The following is a 24,434-nucleotide window of genomic DNA, read 5'->3' as shown; positions in this document are numbered from 1 at the left end:
GATTTCTTCCAAAAATAGACTTTAATATTATATTATATATTTTATGTAGTTTTACCTTTCCAAGCAAATTATACTCAATCATCTCTTTTACATTAAAAGTTTAATGGTTATCACAATACGTGGTGAAGGAATGGATGATTGGTTGTGAACCAATAATCTAAATATGTCAAAGTGTTGAAAAAAAGGGCAATCGCCATCATTGAATGAGTCATACATATATAGAATTTTAAGAGCTTTTGAGATGGCTGGGAGTGTGTCCCAGTCTCTAAAGACGTGTTTTTGAAATATTATTTCTTGGTTGTGTTTGGGATGGGATTGTTTCATTCTTAGTCTTGAATTATGCTTATTTATTTATTTATTTATTATCAATGGATGCATATCTTTGTTAGAAAAAACAAAAAGCAAAAGTATATGCAAACAAAAAAGACTTATGTAGTTCATCCAAAAGCTAAGTGTATGGCTTAAAAGAGAACAAATGGTGTTATACTACGAACAACACAAACAAATACAACACTAACCATTTTTCTACTCTCTCTCAACCTTTTAAGAAACTATAAATTGTCTCAAGTGAGATTTTTTTTTTTTTATTTTTTGTATAAAGGGGCTTTATTAAGCCGGTGTATGGGATATTAATATGCATCAATGAGAGTCGAACCCACAACCTCTTCACTAGGAGGTGTTGGTTTCAACCACTCGAACAGCTCTGTATTGGCAAAGTGAGATACTTTACTTCAAAAAAAAAAATCACTGAAAATGCCCAGAAGAATAACACATGACCTCCAGACAGTTTGGGGTCCACAGCTACTCATTTCAAAGAAATTTTGAACAAGATTTCTCTATTTAAACATGGTCAAGGTCAAAAAATAGATGACCATTCAGACGCATTTAGGCCCAGAAACAAGCGTATGGCATTTCACGTGGTGAAAATTAGTCTTCACCTATCAAACGTTTTGAATGATACAACAGGAATTTAGGGTTGCATGTCTTTTCTTTATCTTCCTCGTATTAAAAGCCACTTTAATTGTTGGACCATAACATAGTTTTGAGGTGAACCACGTAAATTTTTTGTCTCATATACGTGTTTTGTTTGGTTGTTCGATTTTAATTGGAATGCACACACCAAACCAAAATAATAGACCAACCTTTTGTAGAATAGCTTACAACCAAATATCACCTCTTGTCACGCTCAATCATCACTTTCATCTGAAAACTGCCATTAGTACGGGGTGTGAACATGAATTGAAGGTGGTAATTTAGGGTTAGTTTTTTCCTTTTTCCATTTTGTTTCACTTTCACCTATTTTCTTTTGATTTTCTTAGGGTTATGCTTGATTGCAAACTCACTGTTCATTTCGACCATTCAAATTTCAAATTAAAGAGTCAAAGATGAGAGACCTATCAGTCAGGGCAGCAGGAGGTCTTCTTTGGGATCTACCCCACTCCATTAATTTAATCAACTTATACAATACTTCTTTAGATCTGTATTTATGCAGAACCGTTTTTGTTAGTTTGCACAGTAGATTGTATAGCTTACCACATGAAGAATCAACATCTGAAGCCCAGAAGATGCCATATATGCGATGTAGAAGCAGAAACGTAACAGCACTTCATCTGGGTAGCTCACTCTGGCCCCCTGTTTTGTGTCAGGAACTGCAAGTGAATTCATGTACATGGCTAGCTGTATCAAAATTTACTTTTCATCAAGAATCCTTGTTCCTCAACGAAGCATCAAGGACACATGAACCCTTCTTTTTTGGTTTTCCCCCCCCAATCATGAGTTAGTGAAAGCCGACCCATAAATCTCTCGTTCACGTGTTACCACCTGGAGAAAACCCACATGGAAATGGGTTGGTAACTTCCTTCTTTGTTCTTTTATGAAAAGATAGAAGAAGAATCATGATTGATGGAGGAGAAAACAAAGGGTGTTATATTAAAAATGGGAAAAGTGAAGGAAAAGAATCATAGTAATTCATTAACGTGCATGGATCCAATCATCCGCCTTCAGTTATTTCACTTGGGAGAAGCATAAGAATCCAAAGTTTCATACAAGAGCATGAGGAAATGGATGATCAAGGAAATCTGGAATTCATTCCAAGGCTGTAAACTGACTTCTCCTTATAAATTCATATTCTGAAGCGGAGAGCTTAATGTAATGGTGATCAAGGAAATCTGGGAAATAACTCAAGGCATGGATTCCTTACAGAGATCAACAGGTACCCCTTCATCCATTTTTCTGGGTTTCTCTTACACTATTGGTTTTCAAGTTTTCTTCATTCCAACATTTTTTATTTTTTTATTTTTTTATTTTTTTGGGAAGGGATGGGGTTGGACTTTTTATGCTGTTCATCTAAGATTTCATCAAAACAATCTTAATATATTTTTGTGCTGCTCAAATTTTATTGTGTATATATATATATATATATATATATTTCTTCTTAGATTCTATTGCAGGTTATAAGGACCTCATTTACTTGGAGAGTTCGCCACCAATGGAGTCCTACCAAGGACTGGTGGAGGACGACACAAGGTGCACGGAGAATCGTGTACCTACTCAGACTACTCCTATGGAGTTTGGGCATTTTGAGACTTCAAAGACATTTTATGGAGACATTGTTGCCCTAATTTTGTTATTGTACACTCTTTGTTGTATTGTTAGGCAATGCCGTTGAATACTCTAAACTTTCCTGATAACATTTGAGACTTCTATCATTGAACATTTTTTTTCTATTAAACTCTGATTATGACTTAGGTTAACTTTGATCAACACTTTGGATGACTATAATAACCTTGATATTTGTTGTCTTTCTTTCCTGTGCTCTTGGATTATGTTATGCGGTATATGTGATTATAGATTGGCCGTAATCCTAGATCATGTAGTGTATCACCTCCACGGGTATTCGAGTATGTCCAGATCCGGTTGGGTGGGGTATGACAAATTTTGTAAAATCTAAATTTGAATCTTTTGGTGACTTTGATTCTATCAATGTCATTTGGAGTACACTTTGTTGGCCTATTTGGAAAGCTAGAAATACAGCCCTTTTCAATGGTTACTTCCCTTCTGTTAGCTCCATATTACATACTTTTGATTCTCTTAATACAAAATTCAACATTGGCATGCCATAGGTCCACTTCTTCACATCCACTTGGAGTTGCTCATCATTTAAATATGGAGGATGCATCAGGCTTTTATCAACTATTTGTTGATGGTTCGTGGGAGAAAGGAAGTGAGAAGTATGGTCAAGGCAATCTCATTTGGGATTCTTTTGGTAGATTTATGGTAGCACAATCATAGGCGGGGAGAGGTTTTTCAGCAACTATTGTGGAGGTGTAGGCCATTCAAGATGGGTTATTGCTAGCTCAAGCTGCTCAAGTGTCCAGGATCATCGTTTTTTTTGGATTCTCAACCACTTATTTTGGCCCTTTTAGGGCAGCCCCATTCTTTAGATTGGGTGTGTTTTGCTTTAGTTCAAGAGGTTAAACTCTTAGCGTCCTCTTTTAATTGTGTATTGTCCTGTTACATTCCTTGAACTTGAAATGTGTTTGCTGACCATTTAGCCTGTGGTGCTAGGAAGTTGGGTTTGATTAGGATGTGTGGAATGTTCCACCTTTGTTTTGTATCGATGTTTCTTTCATTTCTTCTCAAACTGTCTGTTTGAAGGGTTTAATATAATCTATTAGTTTGAACAAAAAAATATATATATATATATATCTATATATTTCCCCATATATATGTTTATTTTATATATATATTTTTATACCTCTTTAATTCTCTTATCCATATTGTGTAGTTAATACAATTTCACACCACGTTAATATCAATAATTACAAAAACCAGTGCATTATGACACCAATATGAAGAACACTACCCATGTTCATTAATTGAAAGGTTTACATTAACATGTTTTCTACCTCATTCGAAGTGAGACCGAATGGATTATACCATTGTTACACCCCTCTACCACATATTTAGAAAATAATCTATCTTTGGTTTATTTTATCAGTGCTTATATGTGAGCCTCCTTCTAAATATGTGGTAAAAAGGTATAAAAGTAGTGTTACATTCTACTCTTACGAGTACAAGATCCCAAATAATTTGAAGATGGACTCATCTTCCAAAATAAATCAATAAATGTTGGTTCTTCTCTTTATGATACTTTCTCTTCATCTTTTCTTTTTGTCTTTTTCATGCTTTAAATGTTCTCCACAATCTTTTGAGTTGGAAAATCATGGTCTCTATGTTCTCCATTACCAATCTCTCCATCCTTGCTTCTGTCAAGCTTGATGGAGCAAATTATCTCATGTGGAGATAATAATTATAATCTATTTTTATTACTTGTGACCTTATGCATCATCTTGAAGGTACTGGATCAATGCCAAATCAAACTATCACTACTGGAGGAACTCAAATGCCGAATCCAGCATTTCAAACCTGGAGAAAGAATGATCATTTTGTTCAAGCATGCATCAATGCTATTGGGAAATGTTATGTCAGCATTTGCCTCATCGGCCTCCAATCAGTTTTGATGATGACAAACACTCTACTAATGATTCCATGTAGATGTGTTTTGTCCAGCTCACCACTACAGTGAATCTCGACGCAAAATGACCGAATCAAAGAATTATCGGAGAGTCAAGCTCAAGATCAACTCAAACCATCTTAGATAAAGAACCAATGTCAAGATGAGTATCAAGACCGTTGCACAAGATCAAGTCGAAGATCAAGACTTAGGCTGAATTAGGGCTTAGGGGACACTCTTGCATACACATTCATATAAATGCATCCATTATATGTAATTAATGTTACTAGAGTGACCTAGGACATGTTTGTAAAGTGTACAATGCTTAGGGTTGATAAAAAAGTCCAAAAACCCAAGCCATGTCCCAGCCCCAACTCTGTTCAGCAAAACAGAGCTCAGACGGTTGACCGTCTGTTATGTGTTTTCTGAGTTTCTTAGAAACAAAAGGCCAGGCGGAATTTCCGTCTAGCAAACGGAATTCCGTCTGGGCTAGTCCAAGCCAGACGGATGACCATCTGGGCAGACGGCTGACCGTCTGGCCCTGACTTAAGTGCAACGGCTAGTTTTAAATGGCTATTTCTCAACAGCTGTGTTTCACCATATAGTTTTGAGACGGTTGACCGTTTGGGCAGACAAACGACCGTCTGGAGTGAGATTTTATATTCGTTGGGGAAATGGGGAGGGCATTGAATTGAGGTCTATAAAAGCCCAACCACCCTCATTTGAGAATCATTCCTCTCCCCCCATCAAGCATATACTCACTCACAAGTGAAAGAGCCAATATTTGGTGTTTTAGCACCATTACTGTCTTCCCAACTCCATTCAACTTTGAGGGATATTCCAAAATTAATAAGCAAGTTCATTGAAGCAAAGCTTGGAGTTATTGAAGGCCATTGGAGTCTCTATTAATGCATTGCTATTCTTGAAGCATTCATTCATTGCATCACTCACACACAATGGGTAAAGTGTCACTCTCCTTGTTAGGTAATATCTAACACTTCTTGTATTTGAAGTAATTATTGAATTCTAATCTAGGTTGATTAGAATTTTTTGCTTTGGTGCTCTTGCCCGTGAACAAAGATTACTTAGGTGTTCTTGCCCGTGAACAAAGATTGTAAAGGGTACTCTTGCCCCGTAACAAAAATTGTAAGGGTTTGACTCTCTACCCATCGTATTGAAAGAGATTCATTAGTGGAATACTCTCTTGAGGCTAAGAGAGGAGTGGACGTAGACTCATAAAGTCGAACCACTAAATTTTTGCGTTGTGATTGTTTGACTTATTTAATTTCATTTAATTTATCAATTTACCTTGAAATTGCAATCAAACCAAGAATTTGGTATAATCCACGAGGTACAACCTAATCACCCTCCCTCTAGGTTGCACCAACAAATGCCACCCTCACACCATCTCTTTCTTCTCATATTCTTGGCCTTCAAACAGCGAAAGATGTATGAGATTCTCTTGCACAACTTTTCCAACAACAATTTACTGCTTGAAGGACTTATCTTCGTAGTGAATTGCAGATGATCAATAAAGGAATGAGCACAATTACGGACTATCTTCACAAAATTAAGTTCATCATTGATTCCTTAGCGGCAATCAATGACAAGGTAAATGACACTAACTTGGTAGCATATACATTAAATGGTCTTGGTCGGATTATCTCACTTTCATCATCACTGTGGAAAATATTACCCCACCCATTACCTTTACCGACCTAAGGGCCAAACTACTTACTCATGAGCAATGGTTATGCCATGGTTATGGGACACCCAATCAATCATAATTGATTCCCATTCCCCTCCTGCATTACTTGTTACAAATCAACCTAAATTTAATCGGCTTAATAGTAGTATTAATTCCTATCCACCCAACAACCGAAACCCACCTAGATTTGACTTCCAAAATTCATCAAATGGCCCTCCAAGATTTCAAAATTCTTTTAACTGAACAAACCAAAACACATTTAATACTAATTCCTTCAAAGTCAAATATATGCTAAGCAAGGCCATTCAGCCAATAGATGCTATTTCCGTTATACCCAGAGCTGAAATAATCCTAATCCACCACCTCACATTTCTTATGCTAGCTTACATGGTACCCAAAATATGCAACACATTACACCACAAAATGATGCATAGTGGATATCGAATTTAGGTGCTACCAACCATATGTCATTTGATCTAGCCATGCTATAGTGATCTGCCACTTACAAAGGAGAAAACAAGGTTTCAGTTGGTGATGGTAAGAAACTCCCTATAACTCATATAGGTTCATCAACTTTGAAAACAAATTCAAATCATTTATCTCTTAATGGCATGCTAATAGATCCCCAATTGTCAAAGAATTTAATTTCCATTTCTCAACTTACATCTGACAATAATTGTTCTGTTGAATTTTTTGCATGGGGTTTCTGTGTTAAGGATTTGGAGTCGGCCATCACTCTACTGAAGGGTCCAATCAAAGATAAATTGTACTCTTTCTCGGCCAATGTTGTGCCTCCTTTGGCTCTTTATGGAAATAAAGATCCTTCTGATATTTGGCATCGCCGGCTTGGTCATCCTTCTTATGCAGTACTTACTCATTTGCGAAATAGTGTCTTATTTAATTCCTTTGAAACACTTGGATCCAATAAAATTTGTGACACTTGCCAACTTGGCAAACATCACAAATTACCCTTTTCTATTTCAGTTAGTAGAACTACTCAACCATTACAGCTTATTTATTATGATTTGTAGGGTCCCACTAAAACTTTGTCAATTAGTGGATTCAATTCATATATTATTTTTGTTGATGATTTCAGTCGATTTACTTGGCTTTATCCTCTGCGATTTAAATCTGATGCAATTCATTGTTTCAAGCATTTTAAAAATATGGCTAAAAACTGGCTTTTTACTTCTATTAAATTTTTTCAAAGTGATGGAGCCTTAGAGTTAACAAGGGGAGCTTTCAAAAACTATCTTGATGAATGTGGCATTGTATCCAGGATTTCATGTCCTCATACTCCAAAACAAAATGGAGTTTCAGAAAGCAAACACAGACACGTTACAGAGATGGGTTTATCCCTTCTATTCCAAGCTCACATGCCCAAAGAATATTGGTTAGAAGCCTTTACTGTTGTTGTCTATTTAATAAATCGGTTACCTACACCGGTATTGCAAGGAAAATCTCCTCATGAAGCAATATTTGGCTTAAAACCAGATTATTGTTTATTGAGAGTTTTTGGCTGCCTTTGTTACCCCAACTTGACACCCTACAGAGAACACAAATTATTGCCAAAGTCCAAGGCTTGTGTCTTAGATATTGCCAAAGTACAAGGGTTATAGATGCTTAGATAAGGACACTACCAAGGTATATTTATCTAGACATGTTATTTTTGAAGAAAAGGAATTTCCCTTTTCAAATCCCCCATCACACCAATCATCAAACAAACCACTAGTCGAACTTATTTCTCTAGTTGTTTTCATCCCACACACTCCACCAAATGTGCCTCCACTCACTTCACATTCTTCTTCACCTATTTCAAACAACCAACCATCACAAACAGCCCCTACAACATCATCATTAGCCATATCAATGGCAAATCCAACCCAAAATGTTAATCAGTCCCCACCAACAATAGACCTATCACAGCCCCAACCATTTCATCCTATGATTACTAGGAGTAAAACAAATTCTGCCAAACAAAAAAACCCTCTCTCTTTACTCACTATTAGACACCCAATACCTCAAACCTTTCTTATCACCATCTCCAACATCCCAACTGAACCTAAAACCTACAAATCAGTCTCAAAAGACCCAAAGTGGATTGATGCAATGAAAAAAGAATACAAAGCCTTAATAGACAATCAGACTTGGAACTTGGTGCCTTATTCAAGGGTATGAATATTGTAGGTTGTAAGTGGGTGTACAGGATCAAGACAAAAAGTGATGGTTCCATTGAGAGATACAAGGCACGATTAGTTGCCAAGGAATTCAACCAGCAGCCAGGAGTGACTTTCATGAAACATTTAGTCTACTTGTAAGGTCAGCCACCATTCGGACAGTATTAACCGTTGCACTCTCAAAGTCATGGCTAGTACATCAACTTGATGTGCAAAATGCCTTCTTGAATGGCAACTTAGTAGGATGTTTACATGGAACTACCACAGGGGTTTGTTTCCACATTTAAACCAACACATGTTTGTCATATACAAAAAGCAACTTATGGTCTCAAGCAAGCTCCACAAGCTTGGTTTCACAGATTCAAAACATACCTACAAGGAGAAGGTTTCAAGCAAAGCGTGGCAGATTCTTCCATGTTTACACGCAAAACCCAAGGTACAATGACAGTATTGTTGTTATATGTAGATGATATAATATTGATAGGAGCCAATGAAGCTACAATTCAAGAGGTTATTCAAAGCCTAAGCAAAGAATTTGCAATGATAGATTTGGGACACTTGCATTACTTCTTGGGAATTGAGGTTAATCGAAGTTCAGATGGTCTTTTACTCACTCAAAGTAAATACTCCATCGATTTATTAAAGTCTACAGGAATGACGACTTCAAAGCCATATACAACCCCAATTACAGTTGGAACAAAGTTAATTTCCTACCTGATCCAACACCATACAGACAATTAGTAGGAGCCTTACAATATCTGACGATCACTAGACCAAATATCTCCTATGCAATCAATCAAGTGTGTTAGTTCATGCAATCTCCCACAGAAGATCATCTGCAAGCAACAAAACGTATTTTACGTTATGTCAAACATACTATTGGTGCTGGTGTTCTCTTGAAACCAACCCAACTTTCTTTCATAGCTGCTTACACTGATGCAGATTGGGTAGGATGCCCAGACACACGCCGATAAACTAGTGGGTTTTGCACTTTTCTTTGGGATAATTTACTATCATGGTCTTCTAAGAAACAACCTACAATATATAGATCAAGTACGGAAGCTGAGTACAAATCCCTTGCTGTCACAACATTTGAGTTACTATGGCTTTCTTATGTTGTAGTGCTTTGCAAGTACAACTTCCAAGAGGAATGGAAATTTATTGTGATAATGTGTCTGCAACACAAATGGCTGCAAATCCAGTGCTACATGCTCGTACAAAACATATAGAAGTGGACTATCATTTAGTCCGAGACTTGGTTCAAAACAACACCATAAGAGTGCACTTTGTTCAATCGATAATAATCAAATTGCAGATATGTTTACTAAAGGCTTAACATCACAAGCTTTCTTCAAGCATAGAGACAAACTCTTGCACCTGCCAATGCAAAGTTTGAGGGGGGATGAAAGACCATAACGGATCTATTATGGTTTGAATTTGACTTTTGAATTCAGGTTTTTAAATTTGAATTCAAGGTTTTAATTTTGAATTCAAATTTGATTATTACAAACGAATCTTGTGCAACATCCATGTTTATTTATAAATACATAAAACTAACCCATCAAGGTAAGCAACATACTTATCAAAATTAGAGTTTTTCTTTGCATTCTTTCACCTTTTATGTGTTGAAGGTTGCATCAAGTTTTCGCACAAGAGTCATTCTTATACATGGATCCTCTTAATGAGACTTAAGTAATCGTTAACTTTCCCTAGTGCAAAAAAATACATCTAGCTGCCAAACTAATTAAAACGGTTTGACAAGTGTTTAAGTTTGTTTATGAACCCCTTCACCTACACCCAACTCCCCCCTCTAGTGCCCACACCCAGCCCCCCATGTGCAGCCACACTATCGGAAATCGCCCACCAAATTAAAAAGAAAAAGAGAATGAACGACCACAAGTGCCGTGTAGGGATGTCAATCTTGGACCCAAACTAGAAAAACCAAACCGGTCCAATAAAAAACGACCTGCGCTAGATTTATTAGTAAACGAGTTGGTCTAGAAACTGAATCGATTACAAAGAAATTAGTCTTGGTTTCCCTATTTAACCTAGTTAGCCCGACTGATTGGCCTGATTAGATGAATGAATAACAATTTATGAAAAATTATAATGTGTTTATTAGGAATTAATGAACCCATTTTTTACTCACTATACAACACAAACAAAATATACTAAATAATGGTTGAAAAACTATTCATATTATTGAGCTTTGTAGAGAATCATGGCTAGCAACTCCCCCCCCCCCGCCCCCCACGTTTCCAATTTGCATACCTAAAAGTGTACAAACTCTATCATGAACTGCATCTAAAAGCTTACGAAACACCAAGATGTTAAATTTTTCTAAAAATTTAAGTGTGGGTCCTCTTAGTGGGACCTAAACTATTGTTAGGTTCCCTTTGTGAACCCAAGTCTCTATGGCTACATAATAGAATTCTCATCACTATACTATACTAACAAGGTATGTCATATAATGGTTGGAAAACTGTCATATTATTGAGCTTTGTAGAATATCATGGCAAGCAACCTTCTTCTTCTTTTCTTTTCTTTTTTTTTTTCCTTCGGTCAAGAAAATCATGGCTACTAATCGATGACACACTATTAGGCACTTATGTCTTATTTGAAAATTAAAAAAGTGAACATTAAAAGAATTTGGAAATTATCCTGAAATATAAAAAACTTATGCATCATTGTTGTAATATGACTTTGAATTTTGATTAGAAATTTGAGATTTTAAAATTGCCAGAAGATTCAAAACTAATAGCCAACCATATTTTGGAGAAATTCAAAATTTTAAATTCATCACAAGATCTTACAACAGTCACAAGAGATAAATCTTGAAATAAAAAAAAATTAGGGGAATTCCTAACATGATAAATTTTCTATAATAGCCTGATTAAGTCCGACTGGTAGCTTGATTGAGCTTAATTGGAAGTCCGGTTAAGACTGAGTTAAATTGCCCAATTACAATCTAGGACGAACATGGCCCAAGACTGAATTAGACCGATTATTAAATAGGTTGTAAAAGGTCTAACCTTTTTGTGCCGATAGGCTTGATTAGACCTAACCCTGATCAAAGTGGATCTAAAATTCTCACAAGGAGCCTAGTACAAGCAACTGATTTTTTATAGGATTTTTCTGGATGAACTCAAGATTTTTCTTCCAATTAGGAGGGAATCTCTAGATGCTTTGTTGAATCATTTCTTTGTAGCAATGATGAAACTGCCAACAAAGTTCAAAGTGACTAAGATTAGAACCAGCATGTTTAAGTGCTTGCTTAGTAATTGAAGGAAGCTTTTAGAAATTAGAAAAGCTGAGGAGTTTCTCAAATTAGCTGAGTGATTTTGAAAATGTCTGGGATAGCGATTCCTTAACTCCACGTTGAAGATGACAATTAAAACGAGATTTAGAAATGTTGTGTTTTATTTTTATTCTTTTAGTGGTGGGTGATATTTGATATCGTGGGGCCGTTGGTGAGTGATTTCTGACAGTGGCTAAGGATGCGGGGAGGTGCGAAGACTAGATGTGCAAGGACAAATATTCTAGTCACTTCACGAATAAACTTCCTTGACAAAATCACGTATAAATTTCTTTTTAAAGAAAAAGGAGACTTGTATTAAGTAATATAAAAAAATAAATTACAAATCACGTATAAATTTTATTTTTAATAATTTCCATCAACAACACCAGATTTCCTTCCAGCCCAAAAATTGACATGATCATCCTCTGATGTGCCAGACCCAAAACCAGTGCAATTGATACAAGCAGAGCTTCAAAACGGGTAGCACATGATGATGTGGTTGAGTTATCTCACTCTGTTCAATTCTGCCCAAAGATGAAACCTGTTGAGGAAGGTACGCAACCCGAGAACCCCCTCGGGAAGAACCACACACACCCCCTCGGGGAAATTGAAGAACCCCTCGAGGAGAAGCACATAAACCCCCTCGGGAGGAAACAACCACCCACTTGGGTAGGTAGATATCACCTTGGAGGAATTCTTGAAGAACCCCCTCGGGAGAAAACACACACCCACTCGGGTAGGTGGATATCACCTTGGAGGAATCCTTGAAGAACCCCCTCGAGAGGAAACACACACCCACTCGGGTAAGTGGATATCACCTCCTCGGGAGGAGTTGAAGAACCCCTAGGGAGGAAACACTCACCCACTCGGATAGTTGGATAAGACCTTTCCTAAGTGAGAAGACGCTCAATGCTAAGTCCAAGAATAACGTTGGAGATGACCAAGTCAAAAGGATCAGTTAGAGAAAACTACTCATCATATCAACTCCGAAACGTGGGGAGGTGGATAATGGAATAATGGCTCTTTAAGCCCACTAAGGAAGGAAACGTGCTTCTTAAGCAACTCGCCCACTCTTCAACTAAATGGGCAAAATTAACGAAGACGCCGCTTCCAGGTAACCTCTATATAACCTCCATCCTAAGTTGAGAAAGGTAAGAGATTCAACTTAGTATTAGTCTCTACGCTTTGAGAACCCTCTCAAGGCCTTCTATTGTTGTCTAGACTAACTTGGGCATCAGAGGCAGTCCCCCGACCAACACAAGGTCGGCCCTCTCTAATTTCCTTTGTAAGTGCATGTATCACACCTACTCGTATTTGGTTGGAGAAGCCTTCAAGAGGTCTTCCAACTATCCGGCTGACACGAAGAAGGTTTAGATGCAACAAAACCTATTGACACTTAAAATATTTCAAATTAATTCTGACGAAAACCAAGAGTTCAATCGTCTCCATATGACAAAACAAGACAGAAACACACCACTGATCAGCTGAGACAAGCTTGATCAAACACAGACAAATAATAATAATTATTCCATGGGCTCTCATTTCTATAAGGGATCCAATAACCATTAGAACACTACATGCTTACGTCTCTTAAAAATCTCAATCTGTGTGTTAGCAACCAACCTTGCATGCATTCAAATTCAATTCATCTGTTTGGATTAGAATATTACTCATTATTATTGAATATCCACTACAAGATTTCTTCCAAAAATAGACTTTAATATTATATTATATATTTTATGTAATTTTACCTTTTCAAGCAAATTATACTCAATCATCTTTTTTACATTAAAAGGTTAATGGTTATCACAATACGAGCTGAAGGAATGGATGATTGGTTGTGAACCAATAATCTAAATATGTCCAAGTGTTGAAAAAAAAGGGCAATCGCCATCATTGAATGAGTCATACATATAGAGAATTTTAAGAGCTTTTGAGATGATTGGGAGTGTATCCCAGTCCCTAAAGAGGTGTTTTTGAAATATTATTTCTTGGTTGTGTTTGGGATGGGATTGTTTCATTCTTGGGTCTTGAATTATGTTTATTTATTTAGTATCAATTGATGCATATCATTGTTAGAAAAAACAAAAAGCAAAAGTATATACAAACAAGAAAAGATTTATCTAGTTCATCCAAAAGCTAAGTGTATGGCTTAAAAGAGAACAGATGGTGTTTTACTATGAAGAAGACAAACAAATACAGCACTAACCATTTTTCTACCCTCTCTCAACCTTTTAAGAGATTATAAATTGTCTGAAGTGAGATTTTTTTTTTTTTTGGTATAAAGGGACTTTAATAAGCCGGTGGATGGGATATTAATATGTCTCAACGAGAGTTGAACCACGACCTCTTCACTAAGAGGTGTTGGTTTCAACCACTAGAACAACTCTGTGTTGGCAAAGTGAGATACTTTACTTAAAAAAAAAAAAGGAAAATTAAGTGATTAGCTACTTTTAGGTTTCCCCTTACAAAAATAGCCACTCAATGTTTCACTTTACAAAACTAGTTAAAATTGAGTTTGCATTTACAAAACTAGCCAAAATAGTGTTTTTTCACCTCTGTGGACATTTTCCCCCTAAAATTGACCATATTGGCATAGGGGTGAAAATGTCCAAAGGGTATGAAAAAATAATGACTTTTCCCTTTTGGACAAAATAGTGATTTTTCCACTCGATGTGACCAGTTTTAGGGGTAAAAATATGTCCAAAAATGTGAAAAATCAATATTTTGGCTAGTTTTGTAAATGCAAATTCAGTTTTAGCTAATTTTGTAAAGTGAAACACTGAGTGACTATTTTTGTAAAGTGAAACCTAAAAGCAGCTAATCACGTAATTTTTCCAAAAAAAATCATTGAAAATGCCCAGAAAAATAAAACAGGACCTCCAGACAGTTTGGGGTCCACAACTACTCATTTCAAAGAAATTTTGAACAAGATTTCTCTATTTAAACATGGTCAAAGTCAAAAAATAGATGACCATTCAGACGCATTTAGGCCCAGAAACAAGCGTATGGCATTTTACATGGTGAAAATTAGTCTTCACCATATCAATCGTTTTGAATGATACAACTAGGGTTGCATGCCTTTTCTTTATCTTCCTCGTATTAAAAGCCACTTTAATTGTTGGATTTACATAATTTTGAGGTGAACCACGTAAAATTTTTGTCTCGTACACGTGTCTTGTTTGGTTGTTCCATTTTCATTGGAATGCACACACTAAACCAAAATAATAGACCAACCTTTTTGTAGAATAGCTTACAACCAAATATCACCTCTTGTCACGCTCAATCATCACTTTCATCTGAAAACTGCCATTAGTACGGGGTGTGAACATGAATTGAAGGTGGTAATTTAGGGTTAGTTTTTTCCTTTTCCCATTTTGTTTCACTTTCACCTATTTTCTTTTGATTTTCTTGGGGTTATGCTTGATTGCAAACTCACTGTTCATTTCAACCATTCAAATTTCAAATTAAAGAGTCAAAGATGAGAGACCTATCAGTCAGGGCAGCAGGAGGTCTTCTTTGGGATCTACCCCACTCCATTTATTTAATCAACTTATACAATACTTCTTTAGATCTGTATTTATGCAGAACCGTTTTTGTTAGTTTGCACTGTAGATTGTATAGCTTACCACATGAAGAATCAACATCTGAAGCCCAGAAGATGCCATATATGCGATGTAGAAGCAGAAACGTAACAGCACTTCATCTGGGTAGCTCAGGCCCCCTGTTTTGTGTCAGGAACTGCAAGTGAATTCATGTACATGGCTAGCTGTATCAAAATTTACTTTTCATCAAGAATCCTTGTTCCTCAACGAAGCATCAAGGACACATGAACCCTTCTTTTTTGGTTTTTTCCCCCCCAATCATGAGTAAGTGAAAGCCGACCCATAAATCTCTCGTTCACGTGTTACCACCTGGAGAAAACCCACATGGAAATGGGTTGGTAACTTCCTTCTTTGTTCTTTTATGAAAAGATTGAAGAATCATGATTGATGGAGGAGAAAACAAAGGGTGTTATATTAAAAATGGGAAAAGTGAAGGAAAAGAATCCTAGTAATTCATTAACGTGCATGGATCCAAACATCTGCCCTCAGTTCTTTCACTTGGGAGAAGCATAAGAATCCAAAGTTTCATACAAGAGCATGAGGAAATGGATGACATATGTCATCTCATTTCATGACCGCTCTCCTCATTTCTCTAATCCATACCGCTTTGTGACCCCTGGAATTTATTCCAAAGGCTGTAAACTGACTCCTCCTTATAAATTCATATTCTGAAGCAGAGAGCTTAATGTAATGGTGATCAAGGAAATCTGGGAAATAACTCAAAGCATGGATTCCTTACAGAGATCAACAGGTACCCATTCATCCATTTTTCTGGGTTTCTCTTGCACTATTGGTTTTCCAGTTTTCTTCATTCCAACATTTTTTTATTTTTTATTTTTAATTTTGTTTTGGGAAGGGATGAGGTTGGACTCTTTATGTTGTTCCTCTAAGATTTCATCAAAACAAACTTAATATATTTTGTGCTGCTCAATTTTATCATTCTGTAATTTTCCCTAAAATCTCCTTCCATTTGTACTAACCACACCTGTTGTTCAATTTTCTTTCACTTTATCCTCTAGTTCTTTGTATTGCTTGGCTTTCTCTTTCCTCTGTTTCTTCTGCTCTTATCTTTTAGTTATATGGTTTGCTTGTTATATTGAATTGATTGTCTTCATTCCTGATTCTTATTTATAAGTTCTTCTCTTATGTTTGAATTGATATGCAGGTTGGAATTCATGGCTTTGTGAAGGACAGTTTGATTTTGGATCTCTTTGCATTCAGGGATTTATAATAGATTGTTTAAATGTTCTGTTTCTCTTTCTCTTCTTTCTGCTTTTGCTTCTTGGTTCTATTAGAAAGAGTTACAGTAATGGGGATACAAGAAAGCACTGGATCTTTATAGTTGTATCAGTCTACTGTGTTGTTATTAGTTTCACATATATAATTTCCGGCTTGCGGGATGTATTAGACAGGAATGATGAATCTAGTAATTTGAGATGGGTAGTTGATTTTATCCGGGCACTGATTTGGATATCCTTATCAATTTCCTTGATCGTTCGGAGGATCAGATGGGTGAGAGTTATAATTGTAGTCTGGTGGGTCTCCTTCTCATTACTGTCTTCTACACTGAGTGTGGAAGTGTGGGTAAAAATGCAACAAATTCCTATAATAGATATAGTTTCATGGCCTCCCAAGCTAATGCTTCTCCTTTGTGCTTGGAAACACTTAAGTCAAACTGCTGCTCAGAGAGGGGCAGATCAGAGTTTGTCCGAACCTCTGATTGGAAAATCTGGGACACGCAGATCAGATATATGCGAAGCCAGTTTCTTTAGCCGCTTGACGTTTTCTTGGCTTAATCCTCTGCTGTGTTTGGGACACTCAAAACCATTAGACCTTGATGATATCCCAGATCTGAATTCTACAGATGAAGCATTTGTAGCATACAAAAAGTTTTATGATGCATGGAGCTGTCTTAGAGGAGACAAGAGCTCAACCAATACTGACAACTTAGTAATAAAAGCCCTGGCTAAAGTTTACATGAGAGAGATGATAATTGAAGGAGTCTATGCCATTCTTAGGACAGTCGCTGTCGTGGTTCTTCCATTGTTACTCTATTCCTTTGTGCAGTATTCAACATATAAGGAGGAGAATACCATTGATGGTCTCTTCCTAGTTGGTTACTTGGTGATCATCAAGGTCATGGAGTCTTTGTCACAGAGACACATGTTCTTTAATTCCAGGAGGAGTGGAATGCAGATGAGATCTGCTTTGATGGTTGCTGTCTACCAAAAGCAGCTCAAACTCTCTAGTCTAGGTAGGAAAAGACACACAACAGGGGAGATAGTGAACTACATTGCAGTTGATGCTTACAGGATGGGTGAATTTCCATGGTGGTTTCACATAGGATGGAGTCTTACAGTGCAGTTGTTCCTCGGTGTTGGGGTACTTTTTATAACTGTGGGTGTGGGGGTTCTTCCTGGTTTGATTCCCCTCCTCATCTGTGCTTTTCTAAATTTTCCCTTTGCAAAGTTCCTTAAGGATTGTCAATCTCGATTCATGGTTTCGCAAGATGAACGACTGAGAGCGACATCTGAAGTCTTAAACAATATGAAAATAATCAAATTACAATCATGGGAAGAGAAATTCAAGACCTTAATTGACTCCTTCCGTCTGAAGGAATTCGAATGGCTATCGCGGTTACAGGTTACAAAGTCATATTGCACTGCATTGTACTGGATGTCACCTACAATTGTTTCTTCTGTGATCTTCATTGGATGTGCCCTTTGGAAAAGTGCCCCATTGAATGCCAGCACAATTTTCACAGTCCTTGCAGCACTTAGGATGGTGGCAGAGCCTGTGAGAACAATTCCTGATGCCCTATCTATGTTGATTCAGGTTAAGGTATCTTTTGATCGCCTTAACGTGTTTTTTCTGGAAGACGAGCTCAGTGATGAGCGTGTGCAGAGGAGTCAACCAGAAGATCCAGAGAAAAGAATTAGAATCCAAGCTGGTTCTTTCAGTTGGGATCCGTATGCAACTTCCACTACTCTGAGGCAGTTGAATTTTGAAGTAAGAAGGGGGGAAAAAGTTGCAGTTTGTGGGCCTGTTGGTGCTGGGAAATCATCCCTCTTGTATGCCATACTAGGGGAAATGCCCAAACTCTCAGGAACTGTAAGAGTTAGAACCATTCTATTTCTTAAAAGCTTATTCAGGTCTAATTGTAATGCAAGTACACTTATGTTTATTACTTGTTGGTTATCTAGGTTGACGTATTCGGTTCTGTTGCGTATGTTTCTCAAACATCTTGGATTCAGAGTGGTACTGTTCGTGACAATATTCTCTTTGGAAAGCCAATGGACAAGACAAGATATAATAGGGCTATTAAAGCATGTGCACTTGATAAAGATATCGAAAGTTTTGACCATGGCGACCTCACAGAAATTGGGCAGAGAGGGCTCAACATGAGTGGAGGGCAGAAACAGAGGATACAACTTGCTAGAGCAGTCTACAATGATGCAGATATCTATCTTCTTGATGACCCTTTTAGTGCAGTAGATGCTCACACAGCTTCTATTTTGTTCAATGTAAGAATTAAGGTCAAGAATTTTTAGAAGTTTCGGTCCATTGATGCTTATACATATTTCCATGCATAGGCATATAATTATAGATAAATGCAATGGATTTACATTGCAGTATAATATTGCATCTGTTAGTTGCTGACTAAAACAATGCAATTGCATGCAGGACTGTGTCATGGGTGCTCTGGCAACAAAAACTGTCATTCTTGTAACTCATCAAGTTGAATTTCTCACTGCAGCTGATAGGATTCTGGTGATCAAGCATAACTTTTAGTATCCATTGTAATCTATCCCTGCATTCTCATCAACATGCTGATGATGATCATCTGCTTCTTGCTTTCCAGGTTATGGAAGGTGGAGAAATCATTCAAATGGGGAATTACAAAGATCTCTTGTCAACTGGTACAGCATTTGAACAGCTTGTGAATGCACATAAAGATTCAATGACAGTATTGGATCCTGAAACTAATGGTCATGTGGGTGAATCTGAAGTAAGTAAAAAGGATATGTCTACGGGATCCTTCCTCATAAAACAAAACAGCGAGATGGAGATTTCAGCGATGCCTCAGACTGGGATCCAGCTAACTGAAGATGAAGTGAAAGAGATTGGAGATGCTGGATTGAGGCCATACTTAGATTACATAAGTATCTCAAAAGGATCACTTTTTCTTGGTTTAAGTACATTTTCTCAGGCTACATTTGTTGCCCTCCAGCTCGCTGCAACCTATTGGCTTGCTGTAGCTATTCAGATTCCTCAAATTGGCAGTGGCGTCTTAATTGGAACCTATGCCGCAATTTCAGCCCTGAGTACAGTGTTTGCTTTTCTGAGGTCCTTCTTTGCAGCCCATCTAGGATTGAAGGCTTCAAAAGCCTTCTTTGAAGGTTTCACCAATTCAGTATTCAAGGCTCCCATGCTCTTCTTTGATTCAACCCCTGTTGGGAGGATCTTAACACGGGTATGCTTTATCAGGGGACCATTTACCTGTGATTTTTGAATGTTGATTTATGTCTACCCCTTGAATGTTAGATAGGATTTCCCTTATGCTCCTTGTGATCCTTGATTTTTGTTAAAGTATAACTTCCAAAGGCATTGGTAACTCAGCCTGGGTGATTTTGGATTCATATCTTGCAGGCATCATCAGACTTAAGTGTAGTGGACTTCGACATCCCCTTCTCCATGTGCTTTGTGATAGCAGGTTCACTTGAAGTATTAACCACCATAGGAGTAGCAGCTTCAGTCACATGGCAAATTATCTTTGTAGCCATTCTTGCCATGATAGCTACATTTTATGTTCAGGTGGTATCATGTGAACTCTCTTTTTGGTCTTTGTTGTTTCTTCTGAGCAAAGAAGTCTGAAAACAATTATTTTGTTTTGATGTTTATTTAAAGAGATACTATCTAGCATCTGCAAGGGAGCTGATAAGAATTAATGGAACAACGAAAGCACCTGTTATGAACTATGCAGCAGAGACATCACTTGGAGTGGTCACAATAAGAGCTTTTAACATGACGGACAGGTTCTTCCAGAATTACCTGAAGCTCATTGACATGGACGCGAAGCTTCTCTTTCATTCTAATGCTGCCATGGAATGGTTGGTCATAAGAATAGAAGTACTCCAAAATTTGACACTATTCGCCATTGCTCTTTTCCTTGTTTTGCTTCCACAGGGTGCTGTTACTCCAGGTATTTTTCCTTTTTATTACTAGTGCTCTCTGTTTGATTTTCAAGGAGTGTTCAAGTCATAATTAGTATTAACTCATTTGCAGGATTTGCTGGGCTCTCTCTTTCATATGCTGTCACATTAACCAGTACCCAAGTGTTTGCATCTAGATGGTTCTGCAACCTGGCAAACTACATCGTATCTGTTGAACGGATAAAACAGTACATGCACATACCATCAGAACCTCCTGCAATTGTATATGACAGAAGGCCACCATCCTCATGGCCTTCCTTGGGAAGAATAGAATTGCTTGATTTGAAGGTGATCTCCCAAATAGTCCTCATATTTTATTGTTATCATGTAGCACAGCATTAGATGTTTAAGCTCTTCAGGAAGTAGTGTCTGATAGTGTTTTTCTAAATACAAGTATTTTTTTTATCCTCGGAGAAACAAATATCACTGTCCTTTCTCAGTTGCATCCCAAGCTGATGTAAAATCAACATTGTTTTTCATGTGCTTTTTCTCTGTTGGTTTCAGATAAAATATCGCCCGAATGCTCCACTTGTTCTCAAGGGAATCAGCTGTACTTTCAAAGAAGGAACTAGAGTAGGAGTTGTTGGAAGAACTGGTAGTGGCAAGACTACATTGATAAGTGCTTTGTTCCGTCTGGTAGAACCCGACAGCGGTAAAATTCTCATTGATGGATTGGACATTTGCTCTATTGGACTGAAGGATCTGAGAATGAAACTCAGCATCATCCCACAAGAACCAGCTCTTTTTAAGGGTAGCATTCGGACTAACTTGGATCCTTTAGGCCTCTATTCTGACAATGAAATCTGGGAGGTATACCTACTGATCCTAGTGCTAAAATATGTCAATATACATGTTTTAATTACCAATTACCTCATCAAAAGTTGCCTTTTGCAGGCTATAGAAAAATGCCAATTGAAGAGTACAGTTCTCAGTCTTCCAAATCTCTTAGACTCGTCAGGTTAGCCACTAGAAAGAACTCAATTATAAACAGTTCTAATGCAATCTAAGTATTTTACCATCAATATTGCTTTGTCAACAGTGAGTGATGAAGGTGAAAATTGGAGTGCTGGTCAACGCCAACTTTTCTGTCTGGGTCGAGTCCTTCTTAAAAGAAATAGAATTCTAGTTTTAGATGAAGCAACTGCATCAATTGATTCTGCCACAGATGCTGTTCTACAGAGAGTCATCAGGAAGGAATTCTCACAATGCACTGTGGTTACTGTGGCACACAGAGTTCCTACGGTTATCGACAGTGACATGGTCATGGTCCTTTCTTATGGTATGAGTCCCTCTTCTAAATTTACAGTGAAATAAATGTGTTCCCATTTCTACCTATCAGCACATTTTGAAACTGATACACAAGTAAAATTTTCTGAAAAACTGATCTTGACTTGGTGATGCTGGAGGATGATGATAAAGTCTTTTCTGTTTTTTTTTATTTTTGTTGCATGAATCTGACTCTGGATCTTGATGTTGTAGGGAAATTGGTGGAATTTGATGAGCCTTCAAAACTAATGGAAGTCAACTCCTACTTCTCTAAGCTGGTAGCTGAATACTGGTCCAGCTGCCAGGGGAACTCTATCCAAAACCTCAGAGACTAGCAATGAGAAGAAAAAAAGGTAAAAAAGAGAAAAGAGGGCTAAAGCTACTTCCATTGATATGACAAATTGTGGACTCTGTTCTGTAATAGGGAAATATGGATAGATATAAAAGATAAGAAATGGGTTGAAAACCCAATGTAGGAGATGAGGAATGAGAAATGATTAATAGAACCATCAACCACCATTAGCACCAGGGATGTATGGGATCTGTGGGATCATGTGTGAGTGTTGTAAGCCATTGAAAAGGTACCTGTTAGGAAGTACATCTTCATCTTGAAATCCAGCCAACCGAGCCATTAGTTGAGGCCAGTTGTTCGGGTCTTCTTCATTGACTACAAAGCTGAGCTTCTTGTTGAGCTCAGGAGGTAGTTTATCAAAGACAGATTGAGGTGCTTTTACAAGAGTGAATTAAGGGCACACCATGGGTTGCTGGGTCTCTCTACTCTGAGGTGGTTATAGATTTCAGTTTGTCGGTCTGTTGATACTGAGAAATCATCTTTCTTATCTGCTATAGGAGGGAGAATATCCAAAATCTCAGGAAATTTTTAAACAGTCAGAAGTCATTCTATTTATTCTTGAAAGCCTATTCAGGTCTGAATGTTATTTAAGTCACTTACATTTCATATTTTATGTTTCTCAAACCCCCTAGATTCAGAGTGGAGCATTTGCAACAGTTTCCTCTTTGGAAAACCAATTGACATCACAAAATATAGTACTTAAAAATTAGCACTTCATCAGAGACATGGATTTATTTCAAAAACCCAACTGTTATATTCATTACTTTTACACCCCCCCCCCCTCTTTTTTTAATAACCTGACCATAATCCTTCAGGGATAGGTCTGGTGAGGTTGGACATTTGACCCAAATTGATATGATGATAAGATGACATCTCGTATTCCAAGCATATTTGCATGAAGCAAGATCCCCCAAAGATACGAAGCATTATCTTTTTACAGCTATGTGTGCTAGGGCATTAAATGCACTATACCTATGCATCGGTGCTTATCAGAAGATAAGCTAGTCTGCCAAAATTCCTCTGAGAATTACTTCTAGTATGCTTCTCGGGAATTCAAGATAAGATGTCGCATCTGATGTCAATCATATCACATTGAGACCTATACAAATCCTGTAGACGCACCTACAAGTAGCCTTCACCTTGGTCCCTCAGATGAGATTTTGTGGGAATCAAATCTGGCCATCCTATGTTAGCATCCATTGTCTCTGACTATGATGAATCTTCAGAATTAATTAACTTATGAAGTTAATGTCTAATTTATAAACATTTGAGATTTACATGAATATAGAAACCAAATACAATAGCCAAGTGGGAATACAAATATAACTACATATTATCCTTAACACCCCCCCCCCCCCAGAAACCCAAGCTCTCAATAAGATTGAGTTTGGAATGTAATAAGAGGAAATGTGGCGTTGGAAGAGCCTTGGTTAGACCATCTGCCAATTGGTCTTTAGTAGAGAGAAAGCGAACATGAAGATCACCTTGAGAGACCTTGTCACGAACAAAATGAAAGTCAACTTCCACATGTTTAGTACGAGCATGAAACATGGGATTAGAAGACAAATATCCTGCACCAACATTGTCACACCATAATATCGGGGGAGATGCCAAGGGTATACACAATTCCTTTAACAAGGATTGAATCCATGTAATTTCGGTTGTGGCTAAGGCCAAGGCACAAAATTCACTCTCCGTGCTAGAGCGAGCAACAACACTTTGTTTGCGAGATTGCCAAGATATGAGATTGGAACCCAAGTAAATGAGATAAGCTCCAATGAACTTCCGATCATCAATACAACTAGCCCAATTGGAATTCGAATAGGCATGAAGATCCATTGTAGAAGTCTGAGAGAGGTGCAGCTCATAAGATAAGGTGCCTTTGATATAACATAAAACACACTTTATAGTGGACCAATGAACATCAGTTGGAGATGCTAAAAATTGGTAAAGCCGAAAAAGCAAGATTGGGACGTGTAATGGTTGCAAATTGAAGGGCTCCAACAACACTTCAATATTCAGCTGGATCACAAAGGGGAGTACCATCACAATGAGAGAAATGAGAAGAGGCAGCCATCGGAGCACCAATGGGCTTACAATCTAGCATGTGAGTACGGTCCAACAGATTATAAAGATACTTTCGTTTAGACAAAAGTAGACCACTATCAATAGGAGTGAGATCAACGCCCAAAAAATAACAAGCTGGGCCCAAATCTTTGATGGCAAACATATGGGCAAGTGAGTTTAGAAGATTCTTAATAACAGAAGCAAATGGCCCAATAACCAAAATCTCATCAGC

General features: G+C 37.5%; 1 protein-coding gene across 2 annotated transcripts; it reads left to right on the top strand.

Moving 5' to 3' along the window:
- Positions 1-2,160: 2,160 nt before the first annotated feature.
- ABCC8 (multidrug resistance-associated protein 6) lies at positions 2,161-22,890 on the top strand. 2 transcript variants are annotated; one of them, XM_089162032.1, is made up of 12 exons: positions 2,161-2,212; positions 16,470-18,415; positions 18,508-18,828; positions 18,989-19,075; positions 19,167-19,778; positions 19,955-20,119; positions 20,213-20,507; positions 20,591-20,805; positions 21,022-21,327; positions 21,412-21,475; positions 21,557-21,796; positions 21,997-22,890. In XM_089162032.1, the coding sequence occupies exons 1-12, from the start codon at positions 2,188-2,190 to the stop codon at positions 22,116-22,118; spliced, it is 4,398 nt and encodes a 1,465-aa protein (XP_089018158.1). In that variant the 5' UTR covers positions 2,161-2,187; the 3' UTR covers positions 22,119-22,890. The 2 variants fall into 2 exon arrangements, with proteins under 2 accessions (XP_089018158.1, XP_089018157.1); XM_089162031.1 differs by lacking the exon at positions 2,161-2,212 and adding an exon at positions 15,329-16,055 and having other exon boundaries at positions 21,997-22,889.
- The last annotated feature ends 1,544 nt before the right edge of the window (positions 22,891-24,434 follow it).

The sequence above is a fragment of the Hakea prostrata genome, chromosome 7 (assembly GCF_041222555.1).
Source record: "Hakea prostrata isolate BN-2017 chromosome 7, UWA_Hpros_2, whole genome shotgun sequence".
NCBI lineage: Eukaryota > Viridiplantae > Streptophyta > Magnoliopsida > Proteales > Proteaceae > Hakea > Hakea prostrata.
Note: the sequence above shows the minus strand (reverse complement) of the source record. Positions and strands in the feature narration are given on the sequence as shown.